Source organism: Leguminivora glycinivorella, chromosome 18 (assembly GCF_023078275.1).
Source record: "Leguminivora glycinivorella isolate SPB_JAAS2020 chromosome 18, LegGlyc_1.1, whole genome shotgun sequence".
In the NCBI taxonomy this organism is placed as follows: Eukaryota; Metazoa; Arthropoda; class Insecta; order Lepidoptera; family Tortricidae; genus Leguminivora; species Leguminivora glycinivorella.
Genome location: NC_062988.1, coordinates 12182147 through 12205309, shown reverse-complemented (window position 1 = coordinate 12205309; position 23163 = coordinate 12182147). Strand labels below are relative to the sequence as shown.

The following is a 23163-nucleotide window of genomic DNA, read 5'->3' as shown; positions in this document are numbered from 1 at the left end:
GTTATGTTACTAATTGACATAATTTGATGTGTGTTGGTGTCGTCGTTAAAAAGGAACCATTTGTGATATATAGTTTGATACTTACGTGTGTCATAACATTATTAAAAACTGTGCAGAAATAATGTACGAAATATATTAAAAAGCTATATTGATGCATTGTACTTGAATATAGAACAAAATCATGGCGTGAACTAAGTATAAACACAATATTTACTAGCGAAATCTTGTGCAGTCTTAAATAGGTATTAAACATGTAAAAAAGCGAGCGCAGATTAAAATAATTATTGTTTTTAGAATTTCTTCTAACTAGTACATTTCGAGCGAAACCCAGGTAATAAAAGATAATTTGTCATTTTAAATTTTCTAAATTGTGACTATTACGTATTTGTATGACTTTACTGGTCTCAGTCTTCCGCATAAATATCTTGCAATCCCTGGTCCAAACAAATGAATAATTTAGCTCATCTTTAAGTTCTCTGGCACGTTTGAGTAACAATTTATTCGCCGGTGTAAGGTGATCTCCAATGTAAACAGTCGACGCCGGCCCCGGGAGGTTGATGTCGGCGGTGGTTAGTCCTCGGCGCGCGCGCACGGCGCCTAGCAACTCATCCTTACGCCGGCGCTGGGTAAATCGCACGATAATGGCCGGCGGGCGTACACTTGTGTTGCTGTTTTGCGGATCCGAAACAAAACGTCGAACGCGATATATTGTGTCTACGTCGCTCTCTGAGATTTTGTATCCCACCAGATTGCAAATGTTCCACAAAATGTTATTTAAGTTTTCTCCCTTTTGTAAAGGGATCCCGGATATCTCAACATTGTTAAGTAGGGAGAACTGCTTATTATTATTATTTTCGGTGATTAAATTTTCAATTTTTTCACTTGCCGCTTTGAGATCATTTTGGAGGGTGGGGAGTATAGCACTTTTATCCTCGACTGATGAAACCCTAGTGCTAAGAGTTGATAACTCCCCCTTAATCCAATATTGTCCATAATGGTCACCTGTCACGTGGCGTGTCGTCGCGCACGGTCCCAATAGTGTCCCAGATATTTAACCTTTTGGCAGCAAAAGTGGCACTTTTCTCTGTTTGCTGTCAAGTTGAACTCCTTGAGTTTGTTGAAGACGTCCTGTAGATCCTTCATGTGGTCGTCAAAAGTGGGCGACATAACAATTAGGTCATCTAGATATACCAAAAGCTTGATATGGCTAAGCGATATGCGGAATCGATCCATCATTCGTTGGAACGTGGCCGGAGCATTGCGTAACCCAAAAGGCATTCTCCGGAAGCGGTACATTCCGAACGGGCACACAAAACTTGTTTTGTCCCGGTGATCCTCCTTAACACTTATCTGCCAATATCCGGCGCGAAGATCTATGGTACTCATATAAGGCGTTGGCTTAGCATTATGAAGCAAGTCGTCGATCCTTGGCATAGGGTATGCATCAGGCGTAGTGACCGCATTGAGTTGACGGTAATCCACGCATACCCTTGTGCTCCCGTCTTTCTTGGGGACCAGTACTACAGGAGCGGTCCATGGGGAGGAGCACGGTTCGATCACCTTCTCTGCTAACATCTTAGATACTTCCTTTTTAAGGATCTCAGTCTTCATTGGTTATAGGCGGTAAGGTGGCACCGAAATGGGCTTGTGCATACCTGTCTCGATCACATGTTCGAAGCCTTTCACCGGTTCTCCATTAGGTGTGAAGACGTCTTGATTCCTATCCAAGAAGTCGTCCAGCCCCGTGACATCGATCGATGAGATCGTCGTTGATGGGAAAAGCGTGTCATCAATACCATCTAGATCACATTCTTCATCGTAGTTCTGAAGATTAACTCTCGCATCTTCATATAAGGCGTCCAGTATAGGGGAGTAACCTCTAGGGGATTCAAGACGAGACTTCTTCTTGGGAGGTGACGGGGCATCTATCCGGATGAGTGGACCATATGGGCGAGCCGTGCTGCTTTCTTCTGGTAGTGACGGTGACAGAGAAAGGTCAGGGGTTATGGCAGCGACCGCAGCTTTATTGTCGTAGGTAACAAAACTTTCTGGGTAGAGCTCGAACACCTGGGTAGGATCATCCAGAAAGTGCCAAGTGCTTTGTGCCAAGCTAATATCGATTCGGGCATCCTGAATAAATCCCACTCCTAGTAGAGTTTTGTTTCGCCGAGACTCAGGGAAAACCAGGAGAGTTGTAGATACTGTACGGTCATTAATTTTGACTGGCGCTTGGGTGACCAGTATCATCTGATACTTGGGCTCGCCGTCAGCTAAGGTCAACCCGATCCCATATTCCTTGAATGGGAATCCTTTCTTCTTCAGCTCGCAGTATAAAGAGTAGGAAGCGACGCTTGATTTGGCGCAGGTGTCCAAAAATACTGCTCCAGCTACTCCACTGATTTCGACGAAAACGACTGGGCGATCCCTCGCATCGATTGCAGCGTCTATAGAGCAGAACCCGATCTCTGGGTGAGGCCGCTGACCCTTGTTTGTATGGCACGTCGGGCAGTTGGTTCTTACTACACCAGGGGCACCGCAGCCATAGCAACTGAACTTAGCTGCCGTTGATGATGGAGCTTGGGTCACCGCTTCAGAGGTAGACCCTTCAGGTTTTTCCTTCTGCTCGTTAGCTCGGCGTAGTTTCCTGCACTCCTCTGTAGAGTGTCCAAAATTGCGGCAGAACCTGCATTTGGTTTTCTTGGAATCTGGTTTGTTTCCAATGCGGGCCTCTTGTTTGTTTTCGCTTGACTTCGTTATGCTTGGTTTTGTCACGCTCTGTCCAGCAACGGCGTCCTTTTCATTTATAACGTGTTCCGCCGCCTTTGCCGCCTTCAATAGTTCCTTGAAGTCTTTGACATCCGCGCGCGGGACCTTATCCCGGATCTCCAGACGAAGTAGACCGTAGATGATGTCCAGCTGGTCAGTTTCACGTTGACCTGGACTCGGTAGTTGCGAGAATAGCATTCGCTTGCGCCTCACGAAAGCATCGGTGGTGGTACCTTTTTGCTGTTTCTCCTGAGTAATGTCAAGGTAAATCTGGTACGCTTCTCGAACGGGTGCGAAGTTCTCTCGCAAATGCGTTTCAAAATCTGCCCACGAGGTTACGTCGTTCTTGACTCCCAACCACCAAACTCCAGCTTCACCTTTGAGTAACAGAGGTAGTTCACTCAAGGCTGTCACGTCACCCATGTCTGCAGAACGTTTATAGATGTTTATTGCTGAGAGAAACGCTTCCACAACCTCAGCATCCTTTTCGCCACTGTAGAGCGAGGAGGCGAGGGCCGAGGATGAAAAGCCGCGAGTAGGTTACTTGAAATTTTATTACGACTACCAATAGATTTACAATAACAGCGCTTACTTGACGTATATGGCCCAGCAGGGTGGACGCATATAAGACCCGTAAGTATGTACTACTTCGTTGACACTTGAATGCTCAATCTAGGGTTGGGTCACCAAGCGTGCATGGAAATAGTCCCTACTGCGATTCTCAAACAAACCTCGGACAGTTCCCGAGGGTCATGAAATTACGTTGAACAAACGTTAGCGTGTTCTACTTTTTCCACTGGCGCCATCTAGCGGTGACACTGGAACTAATCATCCATAGTGCAGTTGTTGGGTGTATTGCGGTGATGGCGTTACAATACTTTAATAATAGACATGCTGTGATCATTTTATAATCTAACAGTGGGATTTGCCATTTAAGTACCTATCAGTATGAGTAGGTTTTCTATACACAGTACGACCTAAGCTATTATCAGAATTCCACAAAATGAGAACATCCAAGAAGGGAAGATAACAGTATTTTTTGAAGATAACGGCAGCCAATGAGCGAGAGCAGAGAGCGCTCTCATTGGCTGCCGTCCAGCCGAAGATATTTAAAAGATACGTAGATGACATTTTTACTATACTTCCTAAAAGTAATGTTTCAACCTTCTTAGACCATTTAAATTCTATCCATAGTAAAATACAATGTACTATGGAGTTGGAAAAAGACTGTTCTCTTCCCTTCTTGGATGTTCTCATTTTGAGGAATCCTGATAATAGCTTAGGTCGCACTGTGTATAGAAAACCTACTCATACTGATAGGTACTTAAATGGCAAATCCCACCACCATCCCAGTCAACTAGCTACTGTAGGCAAATCTTTGTTTCAGAGAGCCCAAAAGATATGTGACGACCAGCATTTGGCCGCGGAGCTTCGACATGCCAGGCAGGCGCTGTTGGCGAACGAGCTCAAGATACCGCGTGTCAAGCAGAAGGCCCGTTTGAAGATCCCTACAGTCGAGCGCCGGCCTGCTATTCTCCCTTTTGTCAGAGGGGTCACGGATAGGATCAGCCACATCTTGAAACGGGCTTCTATTAAAACTTATTTCAAGCCTATGAAGAAGATGTCCCAATTCCTGAGGCCTGTGAAATGTCAAACTCCTCTACAAAATGCGGGAGTGTACAGGCTAGACTGTGAGTGCGGCCTGTCATATGTGGGACAGACGAAACGAAGCATTTCCAATTTTCCACACGGGTGAAGGAACACATAGCGGATGTCAAGCACCGTCGGCAAAGGTCTGCAGTCTCTGAACATGTCATGGATAAAGTCAATCATGCTATAAAGTTTGACAAGCCTCTGGTTCGAATCTTGCTAAGGAGAAGCGATATATACCCAGAATGTTGCGTGAGGCCATTGAGATCAAAAAATATTCAAACTTTAATAGAGAGGATGGCTTTACTTTACCACCGGCTTGGGATCCAGTAGTACATCTGATAATGGAACAAGCACGACGAAGGCTGTGAGGCATTTTTGTTGTATGGTGTTGGACATTTGCAGTTTGTTCTTTGTCAATTTTGTGTAGATTAATTTAATTTTTTTTTAAACATAGTAATGGTAATTTTTTTTGAATATTGTATAACTAGCTTTATTAATAGTATGTGAACCTGCCTTAGAAATCTATATTATTTGTGGTCATGGTTCGTTAATATTTCTTGTATGTGGGTAGCTTTTGCACATTTTAATTTTTTTCCTCAGTCACCCGTTGACCACGAACGCTGTAAAGAGTTCGAAACGTCGGGATGTATTTTAAATTCATTATACGCGATTTAATCCGTTTCCATAGTTTTATTTCATTTACTTGTTGTGTCTTCTTTTCTCCGCCTTCTTCTCTTTCGTCCTTTTTACTTACTTAGGCTCCCGTGGATGCTTACCAACTCAAACTCAGGACAGGGCAGGTGAAAGCGTATGCAGGCGGAGAAATAAAAATCCAGTCCTCCAGATTATGCAGCTGTATATTGTCCAAAATATATGGCGTACAAATCTTTGGTCATAAATAAATATAGACTTATGATTAAGCTGATATTAATGGATTAAATTAATTATATTTGGAGGACGACACAAAGTAACAAGAGGCTAATCGGTAAAGGAAATTGAATGAGAATGAATGACAGATATGTGACAGCTAGTGATAGAGAGGTGCACAGACAACTAATAAGAATATATGCTAAAAGGCTCTACATACATCTTGACTGTTTTTAGAAGGCATACCATACAAACTAACAATCTTAATACAACAGCAAACAACACACTGTAAGTAGTTTACTTAACTTTTTGGAAAAAAGAGCAGCTGTGTTGGAAGCGAGCCCCTCCAGTAGTGAAAGTGCTAGTGTAAAAAGTAGGGTGTCGGTTCATACAGTGTCGGCTTCGCCTGCCCCGGCAGCTTCTGCGGTAACCATCACCGCAGAAAAATGTATTGTATGTAGTGCACAACACAGGCTTTACAAATGTCCAAAATTTAATGCTATGTCAGTCAGCCACAGAGTGGACCTTGTCAACTCACAATACATTAATTAATGAAAAGTCCAAACCAGAAGCTGACGAGGAGACGGGCCAGAGCAAATCAGGTATTGTCAATTTACACATTAGTCAAAAGAAAAACACATGGGTGCTATTACCTACTGTCAAGGTATTAGTTTCAGATGCACACAACAATAAACATCTTGTTAGGGCCCTCTTAGATTGTGCCGCACAGAACAGTTTTTGTACAACGGAGCTAGCTAACAAGTTAGGTTTACCGCAATATGATGATACACTCAACATCAACATGCTTATGGACAAGAGTGGTGAGGTTAACAAAGGCATCAAGTTGACCGTCCATTCTAGGGTTCAGGATTATAGGATTGATGTAGAATGCTCCATAGTATCCAAAATAACCTCACCGCAACCTTATCAAGCCATAGATTTGAGCAAGCTCATTTTGCCTAATGCTACCTTAGTTGATGATGAATTTAAATTGAATTTAATATTCCAGGCGAAGTTCCCCTCCTTCTAGCTGCAGACATCTTCTGCAGAGTTATGCAAGACGGAAATATTGAGGCAGGCCCTGAGGATCCAGTGCTGCTGAACACGCGTTTTGGGTACATTGTCGCGGGCAGAACAACTGTAAGTCCTTCAAGCAATTATAATACAGTCGCTTTGCATACAGTGTGTTAGCGATGCGCTCTGTACGCGCCAGTTGACGGTACTGTCAGAATCCCAGGAACCCATAAATAACTCACATACGTTTGTTGTTAACCATAGTCTTTAATGCACTGATTTTTGTACTTAATGCAATTACACGTGTTGAATAAATAATCTAGGTCGCGCGAGTGCGCATATTTGCGTAAAGACATTGCTACAGTATATGCTATACCTACGCTGTACGATAGCTAGATCGTACATACTGCCACTTATAAAGCAAAACAACGAGAAGCAACCTAAGAGTATGCAAAATTATAAACGTTAAATGAGTAAAAACCATATGTCAATTTAACAAAGAAATGCTATAAAAATAGTAGTGAACACTGTAAAAGAAGGTAGGTAAATGAATATGTTTCTTCATTTAAGTCCCTAAAGCTAACTTTTCGTCTCTGCTGCGGCGTCATTGGGATGTCTGAGAAGGACGTAGCACGCTGAGGCGCCGACGTGCTCGTCGTCGCAGGAGCGGCCGCAGGGGTCAGTGATAGTACTGCTTGCAGTGGGGTGTCAGTTTGAGTAGGCGTCGACTTGCGTTTCAATTTGCAGATAGCAAGTATAATAGTTATGGTTGAAGTAATTCCCAATGCAATGTAGATTATGACGTAATGTGTGGTGTCATTTCTATCAAATGTGTCCAAATTTGCTTCTTTAATGGCCGTTAATTTCTGGCTTATGTCAAGAAATTCTTCGTTATGATCTTCTGTTAAAATAGGAACATCTTTCGGTAAGGATGTTTTTATTACGTCATTGATCGGTGATATTTTCGGAATTTCCATGTACAAGTCTTGTACAAACATTTGACTCTTGTAATCATGTTGTGAATGTATGACGAAGGATTTTCCTCTTATAGCGCATCCTGCAGGAATTGTGACCAGACCCGTGTCGATCAATGTCTCAGTGGATACGCCGTTATCACATATCACGCGTATCGGGTGCTCTTGGCAGTAGGAATACAGCCAGGTGTCCTGTGCATGTAATTTGATCCACCTGTCAGCGCATTTCTTGGCTGTCGCTTGGCAATAAGGTTTGTTATTGTTGTTTAATAACAATTGCATGTCACAAATAGATTCACCGACTTTCATTGTGTATACAGGGTGATTTAAAGGACAGAACATTTTATCATTTTTGTGAGCGTTGCATGCGTGAATGTCAGTTTCTGTCATTGGAATTATGGTGTCTTTCTTGACGTTGATTGCAATGTATTTCGTTGCTGTTGAGATGTAAAGGGCGTTGTCTCCGTTTCTGCGTGGAAGGTCGATAATAGAGTCTAACTCGAACTGTTCACGGTTTAATAATGGTAGGCGTATCTCCATTATTTAGGTCTTTCGAGTCACTTTTACGTGGATATGGAGCAACCCGTACAGGTCTTCAGCGTTGTCAACGGGAATGGTGAGGTCATCCTGTATATGCCCCGATATCAGTTCTAACTGTTGTTGGAGTTGCATCGGGGGTAGCAAATGCACGTTTAATCGACCATGGTATATGTCAGTGACGGTGTCAACAAGGGTATCTTGAATTCTTCTTAAATTTGAAATGATGACATCCGCCGCTACCATAGACGAAAGTAGCGAGAACGAGTTCAGTAAACGTAGACTCGTGGATTGTGCTTGATTCACATCTTCGATTAGATTATGGACGGTTTTTGCAATTGAGTCAAATTGATTTTTCATGATAATCTCGTTGCGTTTGAGAATATTGTTGTGAGCTTCAAGTATGGATGTCTGGTTTTTGTACAAGTTGAAAATGTGATCTTCTCGCTTCGTAATTGTGTCAATATCCTTTTCATATTTTTCTGCAAATCGATCATCAAGTACGCCAAATAAGGTATTAGCTAAATAGCCGACTCCATTGGCTAGACCTCTTCGTTGGCGGTTTGTGTTAGGGTGACTTGTCAGCAAATCGTTGTAGTGACGCAGTTCATCTAACTCGTGTTCAAATTGTGCAATAATTGGAGCACATGTGTAGTCATTGTTGCATTTTGTTTTTATAAGTTGAATGTACTTTTCGATTGAACATATGCTATCCCAATATGTCGTCATGTTGTAAAATGCGACCATCTTCCACTCGTCCTGTATGATCCTTATGTCTGCAATTTTGTCAAAATAAAGCGAGTTGTTGGTTTGTATCTTGTCAATATGGAGTGTCTGGGCGGTAGCCGGTAGCACACATGTCATTAATAACAGTAACATCGATGTTATAAAACATTGTTTATTGCCTCGTGCTCGTTTATGCGTTTTTGGTGGAACGGAGTCAGATTTCATGTCCGGGTCTATGGGACTGGTTTGTTCTGACTTTTGAATAGGCAACGGAGCTATTTTGACCACGGGTCTTTGGATTTCTCTTCCTTTTGTTTTTAGCGTAACAACACGGACGTATCCGTCCTTGCCGTGATGTACGTCTGTCACACGACCCATGGCCCACTTCGCGGGTGGTAAAAAGTCTTCCTTGATGAGCACGATGTCATCTTTTTGTATGTTTTTTGCAGGTTGTTGCCATTTATGTCGTTGTTGCAAGTGGTGTAAATATTCTGTTGACCAAGTCTTCCAGAAGCTTTGTAGCATTCTTTCTGTCATTTGCCATCTTGTTTTTCCGCATGTGTTGTCATTGCCGATTGTTGGTAAAGACAATACTGGACCTCCAACCAAAAAATGTCCGGGGGTCAGGTAATCTGTATCAGCGTCATCTGTCAGAGCATAAAGTGGCCTTGAATTTAAGCACGATTCGATTTGGGTCAATAAGGTCGTAAATTCCTCATATGTCAATTTTTGGTCTCCCAAGACACGTTTGAGATGGTGCTTGGACGACTTTACTGCAGCCTCCCAAATCCCCCCCCCACGGCCAGGAAGGGGGGTTGAAATGCCATGTCACGCCCATGTCAGCGATCTCGTTCAAAAAATCTTTGTTTATAACTTGCAGGATCTCTCTCTTCTCTTGAGTCAATACTCGGGACGCTCCGATGAAATTTGTACCCTGGTCGCTATAAACATGCAATGGTGTTCCCCTCCTGGCGCACATCCTCTTGAAAGCAGCGAGAAATGTGGGTGTGCTCAGGTCAGATGCAAGTTCGAGATGAATTGCCTTCGTGGCGAAGCAAACAAATACTGCAATGTATCCACGGGTTGTTTTTATCCCCCTTCCCTTGTTGGCTTTCAGTTCCACGTGTCCGGTAAAGTCAACACCCGTGTGTGTGAACGGTCGGGAAGGATTCACTCGTGGTGGTGGCAAATCTCCCATTAATTGTTTTTTGGTAGTAGTGTTGAATCGGTAACATGTTACGCAACGGCTCACATGTTTCTTTACCATGCGTGTTCCGCCCAGTACCCAAAATCTCTGTCGAAGGGCGACCAAGGTGAGGGGTGCAGTTCCGTGCAGCGTTTGCAGATGAGCTTGACTTATGCATAGTTCTGTCAGTCTTGAGTGTTTGGGCAAGATGATGGGATGTTTGGCGTTTTCTGTCAGATGTGCATGTTGGAGTCTTCCGCCCACTCGTAATACCCCTTTTTTGTCGAGATAAGGGCGTAGATCGAGCAGGGTACTCTTGGTGCCAACGGTCCCTTTTTCTAAGATGTCAGTTATATCTTTGTCAAACTCTTGCCGCTGTACTACATTTGCCATAATATTGTATGCATTTTTAATTTCCTTAGTTGTCAAGTAGTTCGTGTATATAGGTTTGTTTTGCAAAACGCCTAGGGAGTCATGTTCGCCCGACGTAGCCGGCTGCGCATACGTCACGCGATGTCGTAGGTTTGTTATGAAACGTGATACGTAACATATGATTCGAACTATGCGGGACAGTGAGCTGTGTTTTTCCAATAAATCTTCACTAGTTGAAGATGTTGCCAGGACTAGACAGGTCTTCTTTTGTTGTTTGGCCTCACATTGGGGTAATGCAATTTGGTCAACATTGTCAGGAATTTCCCCTTTTATGAAGTGAGGCCCTTCCCACCATAGAGCGTGTGTTGTCAACTGAGTAGTAGAGATGCCTCGCGTCGCACAGTCTGCGGCGTTATTCTGCGAGCTTACATGTCTCCAGCATGTGTAGGGCATAATGTCAAGGATTTCGGTTACCCGATTGGCTACAAATGTCTTCCAGCGCGATGGGTTTCCTTTTAACCATCCCAATGTGACAAGTGAGTCACACCAGCCGTAAATAGGTATGGATGCATTTGGCAGTGTTTTAAGGATCTTTGCCATTAGTTTAGATAATAGGAGAGCTCCCGAAAGTTCCAGTTTAGGCAATGTCAGTGGCTTCTTTTTCGGTGCAAGTTTCGTTTTCGAAGCAATGATTCGTGTCATAATTTCTCCTCTGTCATTGATGGATTTAAGATAGATAACACATGCGTAGACCTTTTCCGAAGCGTCGCAAAAGCCATGGACTGCAAGCGCCTGTGTGGTGTCTCCGATCCATCGGGGTATTGTCAATTTGTCAATGTTGAGTAAGTCATCACGAATTCTGGACCATTCTTGCTGATTATCTTGTGGCACTTCTTGATCCCAGTCAGTCCCGGTGAGCCAAACCTTTTGGAATAATAGTTTAGCTCTGATGGTTACGGGTGAAAGCCATCCGAGAGGGTCAAATATTCGGGATATTTCGGATAGCAATATCCGTTTTGTGCATTTATCCGAGTTCGATTGTTTATGTTTGTAATGAAACGTAAAGGTATCGGTAAGCGGACTCCATTGTAATCCGAGCGCCTTTGTTGATTTCATGTCATTTGTAATGTCAATTGCAGATTGATTTATTTTGATTTATTTTGTCAGGTGATAAGTTAGATAATAGTTGAGGTGTGTTGCTGGCCCATTTTCTTAGGTTCATACCAGCACCACGGAGCATGTCAATGAGCTGTTGCTGCGTTTCTCGCGCTTCGTCAATATTATTGCATCCACTTAGTAGGTCATCAACGTAGAAATCCGTCTGCATGACCTTGGAGGCTAAGGGATATTTGTCAGCGTCATCGATGGCTAGTTGAGCCATAGTTCTTAGTGCGAGGAACGGGGCGGCTTTCATGCCGTAAGTCAGGGTGCAGAGTTTGTATTCCTTTAGAAGATCTTGAGGATGATCTCTCCACAGTATCTTTTGCAGGTGTTGTTGATCTTCCTGGATAAGTATGCACCGATACATCTTTTCACAGTCTGCAGTGTAGACGATTTTGTATGTTCTCCACCTCAGTAGGAGATCTTAAATATCTTGTTGCAGTTTGGGCCCACATTCCATCAGATCATTTAAGCTGTATCCTGAGGCTGTGGGGGATGAAGCATTGAATACCACACGCAATTTGGTAGTGGTAGAGTCCATCTTATGCACCCCATGATGAGCGAGATAGCATGAGGGCTCCTGCCGAGTCGTACACTCTTCCATGTGGCCCAATTCCAAGTATTCTTCCATGAACTTTTTGTAGCTTTCTCGCAATTTGGGGTTTCTTGTCAAACGTTGTTCTAGATGATGAAATTGGGCGAGAGCCTTTGATTTTGATTGACCCAATTTAGCTTCAAAATTGTCTTGCATGGGCAGCCTAACTTCATATTTTCCATTAGGCAACCGTCTTGTAGTTTGTGAGTATAGTTGTTCACAATATTGTTCCTGTTCAGTTGCAGTGCTGTCCTGGCCGCTGAGTTCTTCCAGCTCCCAGTAGTTGGCGATTGCTCGCAGGTCATTAATTATGACGTTGCAGTTACGTAATTGCAGAGAGGTAGCGTTTACACCCCGGAAATGATCCAACCCAAAAGAGTCTGTTGGGCAATGGGCTGCTGGTCCGATCCTCTGACGAGACCTCCCATTATAATTCTAGAATAGACCCTTACATCAAGCAAAATGTCAATCGGTTTCGAAATATTGTAGTCTGGGTCAGCCAGTTGTAAATGTTGAATATGTTCATCGTTTTGTTTCTCAAATGAGTTGCTAGGCAGGTTATTAATAAGCTTCGGCAAAATTAACGCATTGGTATGGAAGGCGAAGTCATCATGAATTGATTTGCAGTCGAGTCTGACCTTCCCTTTAACCTTTCTTGTACTTTTGCCGATTCCTGTAACGGATGCGTTTAATTGTTGGCGGGGTATTCCCAGCCGGTGCATAGCATCTTGACTGATCAGTGAAATCTGTGAGCCTTGGTCTAAAAGGCACCGAAGTGTCACATACCCATTGTCATTCGTTCGTACACGTATTTGTACAGTTGTCAATAAAGTTTCGCCATCGTCGTCCGCAACGTGATTACTTGACGATTCCCGGTTATATTGCTGACGCTGTTGTTGCTTAGCGGCGGCGGGCGGCGACCGCGATATTTGTCCGGCGTGTTCATTTATCGCGTCATGTAGTAAAGTATTATGCCTTTCATGGCAAATTTTGCATGTTTTTGTAGAATTGCATACATTGCGCTCATGTACATAGAGACAGTTTTTGCACATTCCGTGTTTCGAAACTGTTTTCAATTTTTCGTCCGGTGACATCAATTCAAACTTCTTGCATTGGTATAATGGATGGTTTATATTGCATACTACGCAAATTGCGTTAATATTGAAGTTGAATGAACTTGGTTTACCGGACGATGTTCGTTTGTAGGCCGGGGAAAAGGTATCCTTGGGCTTGAATGTCAGTTGTTTATTAGATGACGATGATGATAATCCTGCAGATTCTCAATCTTTCCTGTTCATAGGTTCCAGTGCGAGGAACTTCGTTTCCAAGAAAGCGGTGAATTCATCTAAAGTCGGCAGCTTTCGCGGCGCTTTACGAGACTCCTTGTAGTCAGCTAGTGTCAATGGGTCCAACTTTTTAGCCAGAAGGTGAACAAGAAGTGGGTCCCAAGTAGTTGTGTCTATGCCAAGGTTGTGTATGGCATGTACACATTCCATAGTAGTGTCATGCAGCTTTTTAATGTCATGAGAAGTTTGCTTGTGCAGTGTAGGTTGATTCAAAAATATCTCTATCTGCCGGGTGAAGAGTAACTGATTATTGTTGTAGCGATGATACAGCAAGTCCCATGCAGTGAGATAGTTGTCAGCAGTCACACTGAGATGCTGAATGAGCCGTAGTGCCTCGCCTTTCAGCTTCCCCTTTAAATGTTGCATTTTTTTGTGCTTTAGATAGCACAGGGTTGTCATGGATTGCAGTCTTATACAAATCTATAAATGTAGGCCATTGAGAGTAGTCACCGTAGAAGTTAGGTATCTCCATTTGCGGCGTTGACTTGTGTAAATGAGTTGCAGCAGAAATTTTCTGGTTTAGCGCCCTCTTTGTCAGTCGATACTTCTTTTCATACACCTCTGTATCTTTCTTCGTAATCCTTATCCGATCCCTGGAGCAAGTTGTCAATTTTCAGATGCAAAGTGTCAATAGTGTCCCATCGAGTCTGAAGGTTACGAAGTTCATCCTCCATTTCCCATTTCTCAGATATCTTGTCAATGTCAATATAGTTCAAAATCCTTTGAAAAGCTCTGAAGTTAGTTTTCTGCTCACTAAAAAGCTCGTTAAGTTTGCTAGTTTGCTGTTGTTGTTGAGTATCTGTGGCTTTAATAGGAGTCGATGGCTCCCCGAAACGGTAATTTGAAAGCATCGTACGAATGTTGTCAGTACGAACCTGCATTTGCTGGTAAACATTATCCACAAAATACTCCCCAGTTTGGTCAGGTGCGTCACGAAGCTTCAAGTTATTCTTCTCAAATTCTTCCCATAACGTGTCTACGGCGCCAATTCTCGTCCGTAAGTATTCTTCGGTTTTCCTGAAGTCAGAGTCTTTCTTGAAGTTCGTTTCCACTCGCTGAATAGCATCGATGATCTCCCTCTGACGTTGCAATATACGATCGTAATCATCCATGGCTCTTCAAGCAGGTATGATTTGTCAAATGTCAAAATGTCATAAAGTACCTTAAATAGTACTATAAATGTCAATGTCAATAATGCAAGTGTCAATAGCAATAAAATGCCCAATGTCATAAAGTACCTTAAATAGTACTATAAATGTCAATGTCAATAATGCAAGTGTCAATAGCAATAAAATGCCCAATGCAAAATGTCAAATTCAATAGCTTGTCACGGTTCCTTAGTAGGTATTCTTGAAATCCATTGTGCGACACCACGTCCTCTCAACTAAGTTGGTGAGACCCGCTTGTGGGAGGCCAACCGAGTTGAAACGGTAACCACACTAACTTTCTCTGAACACCATCACTAAGTTCGAAGGACCAACATGTACGCGCCAGTTGACGGTACTGTCAGAATCCCAGGAACCCATAAATAACTCACATACGTTTGTTGTTAACCATAGTCTTTAATGCACTGATTTTTGTACTTAATGCAATTACACGTGTTGAATAAATAATCTAGGTCGCGCGAGTGCGCATATTTGCGTAAAGACATTGCTACAGTATATGCTATACCTACGCTGTACGATAGCTAGATCGTACACGCTCACTACAATTACCTATACATACATATATATGTAACTAGTTAAGTTTTTATTCTTAAGGAAACGCAGTCATGTTAATTTAGATTTTAGTGTCTAATACTTAAGGTTCAATCTTGTATGATTACTAAGTAAACTTCAACTTGTTACTATGCGCCGGCGGCAGTCCGCTGCTAGACACGATACTTGTCACTCAGCTCTGTATCCCTAATACGGAATAAAATTATATCGTGAGTTCATCCATGCCTTTCATTCCTCGTGCCAGTGCCTACCAGTTACAAAGTGGTCTTCGAACCGAATTATTTGTACGCTGATGGAACGAACTCCGGTAAAAATGGAAACGCGCGGTGCACGGGCGCGGCGCGAACTCGAGGAACGCGTGGCGCGCGAGCAAAAAAGTGAGGTTATACCGCCGCGCGACGTACCTACGCCAAAAAAGCTGAGAAACCTTTGGATCCGATGGTCAAGAAGTCCCTACAACACAAATTAAACGCGACAAGCAGCATAAAGTCGGAGCCGATGCAGCAAAATAAGCATATTCCCGACACCAAGGTCACCAAGCCTGCCGCGTCACATGTGGGTGCCCTCTCCAGCAGCAAGGGCTCACGAAGGTCGTCAGCCTCATTACAGTTCACAGTTCGATGGCAATGAACCTCTTCCCAACGGTATAGAAGCGTGGGTTGAGCACCAAAGCAACCACACGGAGCTACCTGAGGATCAGCACGCCCCCTACAATGGAGTATCAACGGGCACGCTGCACATTCCAGTTCCAGCACGGTCGCCTACACCTCCCATACCATCCGCATTCACCGAGCAAGCGCAGCAGAGGCCAGCGCCTAGCTCAGCACCGCGCGCCGCCGCCGATGGCCCCATGCCGGCAGCGCCGCCTGCACCTGAAGGTACCGTCAGCGCGCTAAACCAAAGAGTGCAATTATTAGCTGGCGCACTTAAGGACCTGTCAACTGCTAGCAATCAAGTACCTAACGCTAGCCTGCTCAGCCGCATGAGCACACCTAAGGACCTGCCTGAATTTTCAGGTGACCAGTTGGAATGGCTTCAGTTCAAACAAGCCTACCAGGAGTCAACTGAGGTCTGTAAGTTTACAGACAAAGAGAATTTATGGCGACTTCGTAAATGTCTAAAAGGAGCCGCGCGAGATGCTGTCGCCGCCTTGTTCATCAGCGCCACGTCGCCCGACCGGGTAATGTCGACATTGGAGCTACGTTTCGGAAACCCTGACAGCATCATTTCTCGTATTCTACAAGACATCAAGAAGTTACAACCGTTACAACTCGAATATCATAAGGACATAGTTATGTTCGCAGTGAAGGTTCAAAATTTCGTGGAAGCTGTACGAGCGGTAGGACGCGAGGAGTACCTACATGGCATGAATATCGTCTCCATTATCCTGTCCAAGCTGCCGACCGTACTCATCTCTAAATGGTCAGACTACAGTTTTAACCTTCTCACTGATGCGCAGAAATCAAGGTTAGTCATACTATCGGATTTTCTTAATGACGAAGCATTGAAGATTTCTACAACAGCAAGTTTTATACCTACTACGCGCAGCGATAATATTAAAAACAAGCCTAGCGACCGCACACAAACCATTCTACTACAAACTGAAGGAAGTGATTTAAAATGTTTATTTTGCCGAACAGCTGTGCATAAGTTAACAGATTGTAAACAATTTAAAAGGGCTTTGCGCAAAGTACGGTGGCAGTATGTGAAAAAACACGGCTTATGCTACAAATGCCTTGTCTCTAAGCATGAACGCGACACCTGCAAGTCCCCCGCGTGCGACAAGGACGGCTGTGGAGCTCCCCATCATCGCCTACTACATTATCCGGTAAACAACAGCGCGTGTGACGTCACGGAGGCGCCCGCGCCGCTGCCGAGTGCAAGTGTACCGAATAGTGCCGCGCCTAGCGGAACCGCGCCGCGCGAGCCCGCCGCACTCAAGCCAGTGACGGAAACTTTAACTCATATTCAATCGACGAACGGTAAAGTGTTATTAAAAGTAGTGTCAGTGCGTGTTCAGGGACCTAACGGCATAGTTGATAGTACCGCGCTATTGGACGATGGTTTTAGTCTCACTAATAAGTGCTAATCTCGCGCGTCGCGTCGGCCTACGGGGTCGCTCACAGACAATGCGAGTTAACGGTGCGTTTAAAGATGACGAATATCATTATAAATCGACCAAAGTGAATGTCGACTTTAAAGGTATGGACGATAAGGTTTATAATGTAAACTTACAGTGTGTTAATGAATTAAGTTTACCAACACAAACATTGTCTGTTTTAAAGTTAGTTAATTACTCTCATTTGGCTGATATAAAAGATATGTTTTGTACCACTGATTCGGAACCTGAATTATTATTAGGTCAAGATAGCTTACATGTTGTGATACCTATACAAATAAGGGAGGGCAAATCTAATAATGAGCCATCAGCTACACTTACTCACCTAGGTTGGAGTGTGCATGGGAGGGTGTGCGTGCCGCGGACCGTCCGCCCGCGCCCCGCCGGGGGCCGCGATCTGTCGCTGTCCATACTAACCTTTTTATTGCAGATAGCGAAGTGGACCACGACGACACACCATACGAGTGCCTGCTGAGAGAAATCCATGAGGATGTCAGGCGCTCGTTTCTGCTGGACTCCATGGGCGTGACGGCGCACGTGCGTCAGAAAGCTGACGACGCTCGTGCCGTGGAGCAGCTGGAGCGCTCCGCCGAGCTCATCGACGGCCGCTGGCACGTCGGACTTCCGTGGAAGGACGAGCTCCGCCCCCTGCCCGACTCCCGCCCAAACGCGCTCATCAGGATGAAGGGTATTGAGCGCAAAATGGGTAAGGATCCAGGTTTCGCCGAAAGGTACCGTGAGAGGGTCAGTCATTTGATAGAAAACGATTACGCTACGGAATTGACTAACACCGAGGTCACGCCGAAAACGTACTATTTGCCTCATTTCGGTGTGGACAACCCCAACAAGCGGAAACTGCGTCTGGTCTTTGACGCTGCCAGTCAGGTAAGTGGCAGCTGCCTTAATGATTATTTGCTCACAGGACCTGACCTATTGTCATCACTTTTAGGTATAATGCTGCGCTTCCGGGAGCATCCAGTTGCAGTTACAGGTGACATTAGGGACATGTTTTTGAGGGTCAAGATCAAGCAAGACGACCAGGACGCACTGAGGTTTCTGTGGAGAGACAACCCCGCAGAAAACATGAAGACGTATGCGATGACGTCACTTATTTTTGGCGCCAATTGTGCCCCATTTGTCGCACAATTTGTTAAAAATAAGAACGCTCAGCGATTTAAATCATTATTTCTCGCCGCCTACGATGCCATCGTCAACTCGCACTACATGGACGATTACATCGACAGCGTGCCGGACGAGGCGACGGCGATCGAAATGGTAAGGAATGTCAGTGACATCCACAGGGCGGGCGGCTTTGAGATAAGAAACTGGACGAGTAACAGCGTCGCAGTGTTAAACAGCGTGCCAAAGGAGACCTTAGGTACTGCTGCTGTAAGGTTCAAAGTCGGCCAGCAACATGAGAGCGAGCGTACCTTAGGTCTCATTTGGTACCCGTCTGACGACATGTTGTGCTTCGATTTGTCGTTAAAGCGTATACCGAGCGACGTACTTGAAGGTGAGAATAGGCCCACGAAACGTGTAATGCTAAAAGTAATAATGTCGATATTTGATGTACTAGGCTTCTTAGCACCCTTTACGATACAAGGCCGAATTATGCTTCAAGACGCTTGGCACTTACAGGTGGGTTGGGAAGACTACATTCCAGATCAGATTTATCACAAATGGCTAAAGTGGCTAGATCTACAAAAGATAATTAAAGATATTCGTATACCTAGGTGGTACTGCACAGCTGCGCGCGAAGCGATACGGGACAGTCCAATCTGCGGCTACGCGTGCGAGCGAAATGGAAGATTATGGCGATAACGTGATACCTACCTCTCTCGACGCAGCCCGTGCGCCGCCGCACAGTGCTACGCAAGGCTACGAGGACGTAGCAGCTACTACGTGTGCTACGCCCTTATCGAGTAGTAAGTACTCATAGTATAACAACTTACAGATGCATTTGTTTAGCGATGCATCTACTCAGGCGATGTCAGCTGTAGGCTATTGGCGCTGGGAGGATAACGGTACTATTTATGTTGCATTTATAGCGAGCAAAAGCCGAGTTATGCCGGTAAAACCGCTAACTATACCTAAAGCCGAATTGCAAGCTGCATTGTTGTCTGCGAGACTAGCCAATGCCATTGGAAAGGAGCACAAATTGACGCCAATTAGGCGTTACTTTTGGTGTGACTCTTCAACAGTACTTCATTGGATTCGCAATAATAATCGTACGTATAAGGCCTTTGAAGCAAATCGCTTGGGGGAGATTGACGACCTTACCCGCGTTGACGAGTGGCGGTACATTTGTACGAAATTAAATGTTGCCGATTTAGCTGATTTAGATGTAAGTATATTATTTACTAACTTTGAAACTGTAATGTAATGCATGATCTCAATTAGACCTAACTCAATTAGAATCTAAATGCGTAATCCGTAGGTGCCAAGTCTAGAGAGTACGGTGGATGAGGTATCACTTTCCAACCTATCTCCAATAGCTTTAGCCGAGTCACTTTTGCAATGTGTGGGCGAGCATTGTCGTGTAAGAAAAAAACTTTAGCATGCTGTGGACGATTCTGACAGATTTTTTGGTTTAAATTTTCAAGCTGATTACAGTATACTGATGCGGTAACAGTCATTTCACTTGGTAGGAGTTCCCAGTGAATAATACCATGAATATCCCACCAAACGGACAGCATAACTTTTTTCGGGTGAGACTCTGTTTTTGGTGCCTCTATTCCTTTTTCGTTTGGAGCTAGCCACTGACGTTTGCGTGTGTGATTTATATATAAGACCCATTTTTCATCTCCAGTGATAAGATGGTCCAACCAGTTGAATGTGCGGCGGCAGAAGTTGTATGCAACTCGGTAATATCGGCACGGCGGTTTAGTTGATCTCTATCAAGTTCGTGCGGTATCCAAACACTAGAACTCTCTCAAAAATTGTATGTGGAATAATAATAGAACCCAATTAATAATAGAGAGTTTTGTTTGTAAAATTCTATAAAAAATGACTGAAATAAACAGTTTAAATTTTTTTTTTTTAGCAACGCGGGAATCGTTTGATCTGGCCCTACAAAATGAGTGGTTCAAAGGTCCTTCTTTTTTATACACGGACGAAAGTCTATGGCCTATGGATACAATACCTACCAGCAGCGAAGAGGATACAGGGGAATGCGTAGCAGTCGACGTGTGACGAACCTGCTAGTACTATACCTGTTTTGGCAGAGGTGGCTAAGAGAAGTCTTACCCACTCTCGTGCCTAGAACAAAATGGCTGCAGGAGCGAAAGCCGTTGAAGGTAGGTGACCTAGTTCTGGTGGTGGATCCTAACTCGCCCCGCAATATGTGGCCGAAGGGGTTAATCACACGCGTCATTCCTGGCGGAGATGGCCGCGTCCGTTTGGTGGAGGTACGGACGGCTACCGGGACTTATCGGCGATCCGCGGCTCGCATCGCACCAATTTCTTTAAATTTAGAGTGCTGAATCAGCACTCGGGGTGGGGAGTGTTAGCGATGCGCTCAGTACAATTACCTATACATACATATATATGTAACTAGTTAAGTTTTTATTCTTAAGGAAACGCAGTCATGTTAATTTAGATTTTAGTGTCTAATACTTAAGGTTCAATCTTGTATGATTACTAAGTAAACTTCAACTTGTTACTATGCGCCGGCGGCAGTCCGCTGCTAGACACGATACTTGTCACTCAGCTCTGTATCCCTAATACGGAATAAAATTATATCGTGAGTTCATCCATGCCTTTCATTCCTCGTGCCAGTGCCTACCAGTTACAACTAATAGTTCTTGGGTAATTCTTCTTTAATAAAACTTAATCGCAAGGTTTACTTGTTTAATCAGTTAAAATTACAAATTGTCCCGACAATGATTACCGATTGATCGGTACCGAGCGCGTCCGAAGTTGGGAACGAACTGGCGACGGTCGCGTCGATGGCTTAAAAGCTACACTACTTAGTCAGCACGCGCACACACATAACACCCCCCTTATCACTGAGAAGACCTTCCCGTGAAGAAGGGCTGGCCAGCAGGGGCCAACTCGACGTCCTGGACATTCGGGATCGTGGTTGACCGACGTGTTTTTAGTTTCCTCCAAAGCAGTATTCCGGCGGCTACGGCGATGAGTGCGTATAAAGGTATGGTCCAATACAGGTGGTCATTATCCTTGATGCCAATTGTTCGCAGTTGTTGCAATGGTTCCTCCTTTTCTAGGAGAGCTTCGAGTTTATACAATTGTTCCAGCGGAATTCTTTCCAGTTTCAACGGTTGTGCAGTATTTCTAATACTAATATTTGACATTTGGAAGGAAATAAGCTTAATAGCCTGGCCTTTAATTTCATTTTTGTAGTTTTTAACAGGTGGTGAACGTACAGCCTTCGGGGACTTCAATCAGGTAGGTTCCTTGGATAAATCTAATTTCTTCGCTGTCGCATAAGAGTTGTAATTTTGTTCGTTGCGGACATGTTATTGCGTAATGGTAGTCGTCTAATCTTTGAAGCATCTCAAAGTCACTCGTAAATGCTGTATATTGGCGGGTAGCAGAAATTTCTCGGTTTAGGATCAGCGAGTAGATGCAATCGTCGGGCTTTGATGCCAAGGTAAAAAAGGTTTCTTCACAGTCAGGGCCGGATTAAGGGTAGAGCGAGTGGAGCGGCCGCTCTAGGCGCCGAATGGTAAGGAGGCGCCAAAATCGTCATTTCGTGGGCGCACACATAGCCCAGTGGCGAGAGGAGCCGGAAATGAATTTTATTCAGATATTGAAAATCTAGATTTGTGATTCAGATTATCTGAAAAGTTGCACCGTTGCACCACAATGCCACCATGTACAACATTCATAAGGTGGGAGTCGTTGCTACTGTTGCTAGGGCGCCGCGAAAGATGTTTCTAGCTCTTGACGAACCACATTGTTGCGAGGCCGAAGGACAATGTTACGTCGCTATCCAAACGCTCAGTGTTTATCCGCAATTGAAAGCGGAGTTCCTCTTAAAGCCAAAGGCGCAAAACGTCTCACAGAGGCGCAATTTTATATGAGTCAAAGGAGTGTTAGCGTGATGATAAACGCATGTCTAATAACCCAAATCTAAATACCCCAAAATATGCCAAAGGCCGAATAACATGAGAGCATATTAAATTAACCTATTTAATTCCAAGCTCTTTTGCTCTTCTGCAGTTCTGCAATTAGAGTCGAACTTATCGACTTCTCAATGTCTGTCCAAGTTGGCCATTGCTGCAATTTGCTTTTCTCTCCCATGCCTTGCATTGGCCCTCAACTAAAGCTCAAATCCGACTGTTATCAGTTATTGGTTTCTTGGTCTGCCAGAGCTTGGTCTTTGGCCTCTTTTGTTTCATCACAGCCATTTGTTCTTGTCCTAGTGAACTCCTCAATGAATATGCCGCACAGGAAAGCATTAACCTCGCGTACGTTTGTCCTATAAAAGACAGGGGCTTTTATAGAATCAAGCCCCCTCCCCCCACCCTAAAATTATAGGAAAAAAATTCGCGCTCGCTTCGCTCGCGCTTACTATTTCTATCGATGCACATGCAAGTGAAATATTTTAGTTACCTAGTCAAATGGTCGTGACGTTTCAGATGGTCACAGCGTATCTATGAGCAGTTTGGCATCGAACCCCCCAAAAAAGGTTAAACAAGGGGGCGCCAAAACTATATCTCGCTCTACCCTGATCGAGCGCGCGGGCCGGCGCTGTTCACAGTAATATGTTTCTTGGAAACGTTTACAGTCTTGTTCCATGTACTGGGGGCGCAGCCAAGAGTCATACGATACACGATCGCTTTTCGTTTGCGCCGAAGCGTTTGCGTTCGAGCACATGCTAGCCAAGTGGCATCCATCGTATCGTATCGTTTAAACGCTAAATCTGCAGTCCAAGACGCCGCCAAGTAATAAAAAATAAGTTTTAGTCTATGGTTTTCGTTCCAGAAAACGTCACCTGTCAAAGTCAAACGAATGACGTATTTGCCGTATTTACTTTTGAAGGAAAAAATGCTAAGGACGCTATTCAGATGGGAATCAGTTAAACCATTACTCTCGAGATCTTAGAGCCACAGTGAAACCCTTGATGACTGAGGAATGGAACACTATGTGGCAGCAGTCGCGACA

At 44.2% G+C, this 23163-nt stretch overlaps 2 protein-coding genes across 2 annotated transcripts; both read right to left on the bottom strand.

The window, feature by feature from the left end:
* Window positions 1-7817: 7817 nt before the first annotated feature.
* On the bottom strand, window positions 7818-10097 carry LOC125235908. Its single transcript, XM_048142543.1, has 2 exons — window positions 10069-10097; window positions 7818-8960 (listed from the first exon to the last, which is right to left on the bottom strand). The coding sequence occupies exon 2, from the start codon at window positions 8913-8915 to the stop codon at window positions 7818-7820; it is 1098 nt and encodes a 365-aa protein (XP_047998500.1). The 5' UTR covers window positions 8916-8960; window positions 10069-10097.
* Window positions 10098-13226: 3129 nt separating this feature from the next.
* On the bottom strand, window positions 13227-21399 carry LOC125235909. The gene is made up of 2 exons (XM_048142545.1): window positions 20565-21399; window positions 13227-14912 (listed from the first exon to the last, which is right to left on the bottom strand). Exon 2 carries the CDS (start codon window positions 14307-14309, stop codon window positions 13749-13751), a length of 561 nt encoding a protein of 186 aa, XP_047998502.1. The 5' UTR covers window positions 14310-14912; window positions 20565-21399; the 3' UTR covers window positions 13227-13748.
* Window positions 21400-23163: the final 1764 nt, after the last annotated feature.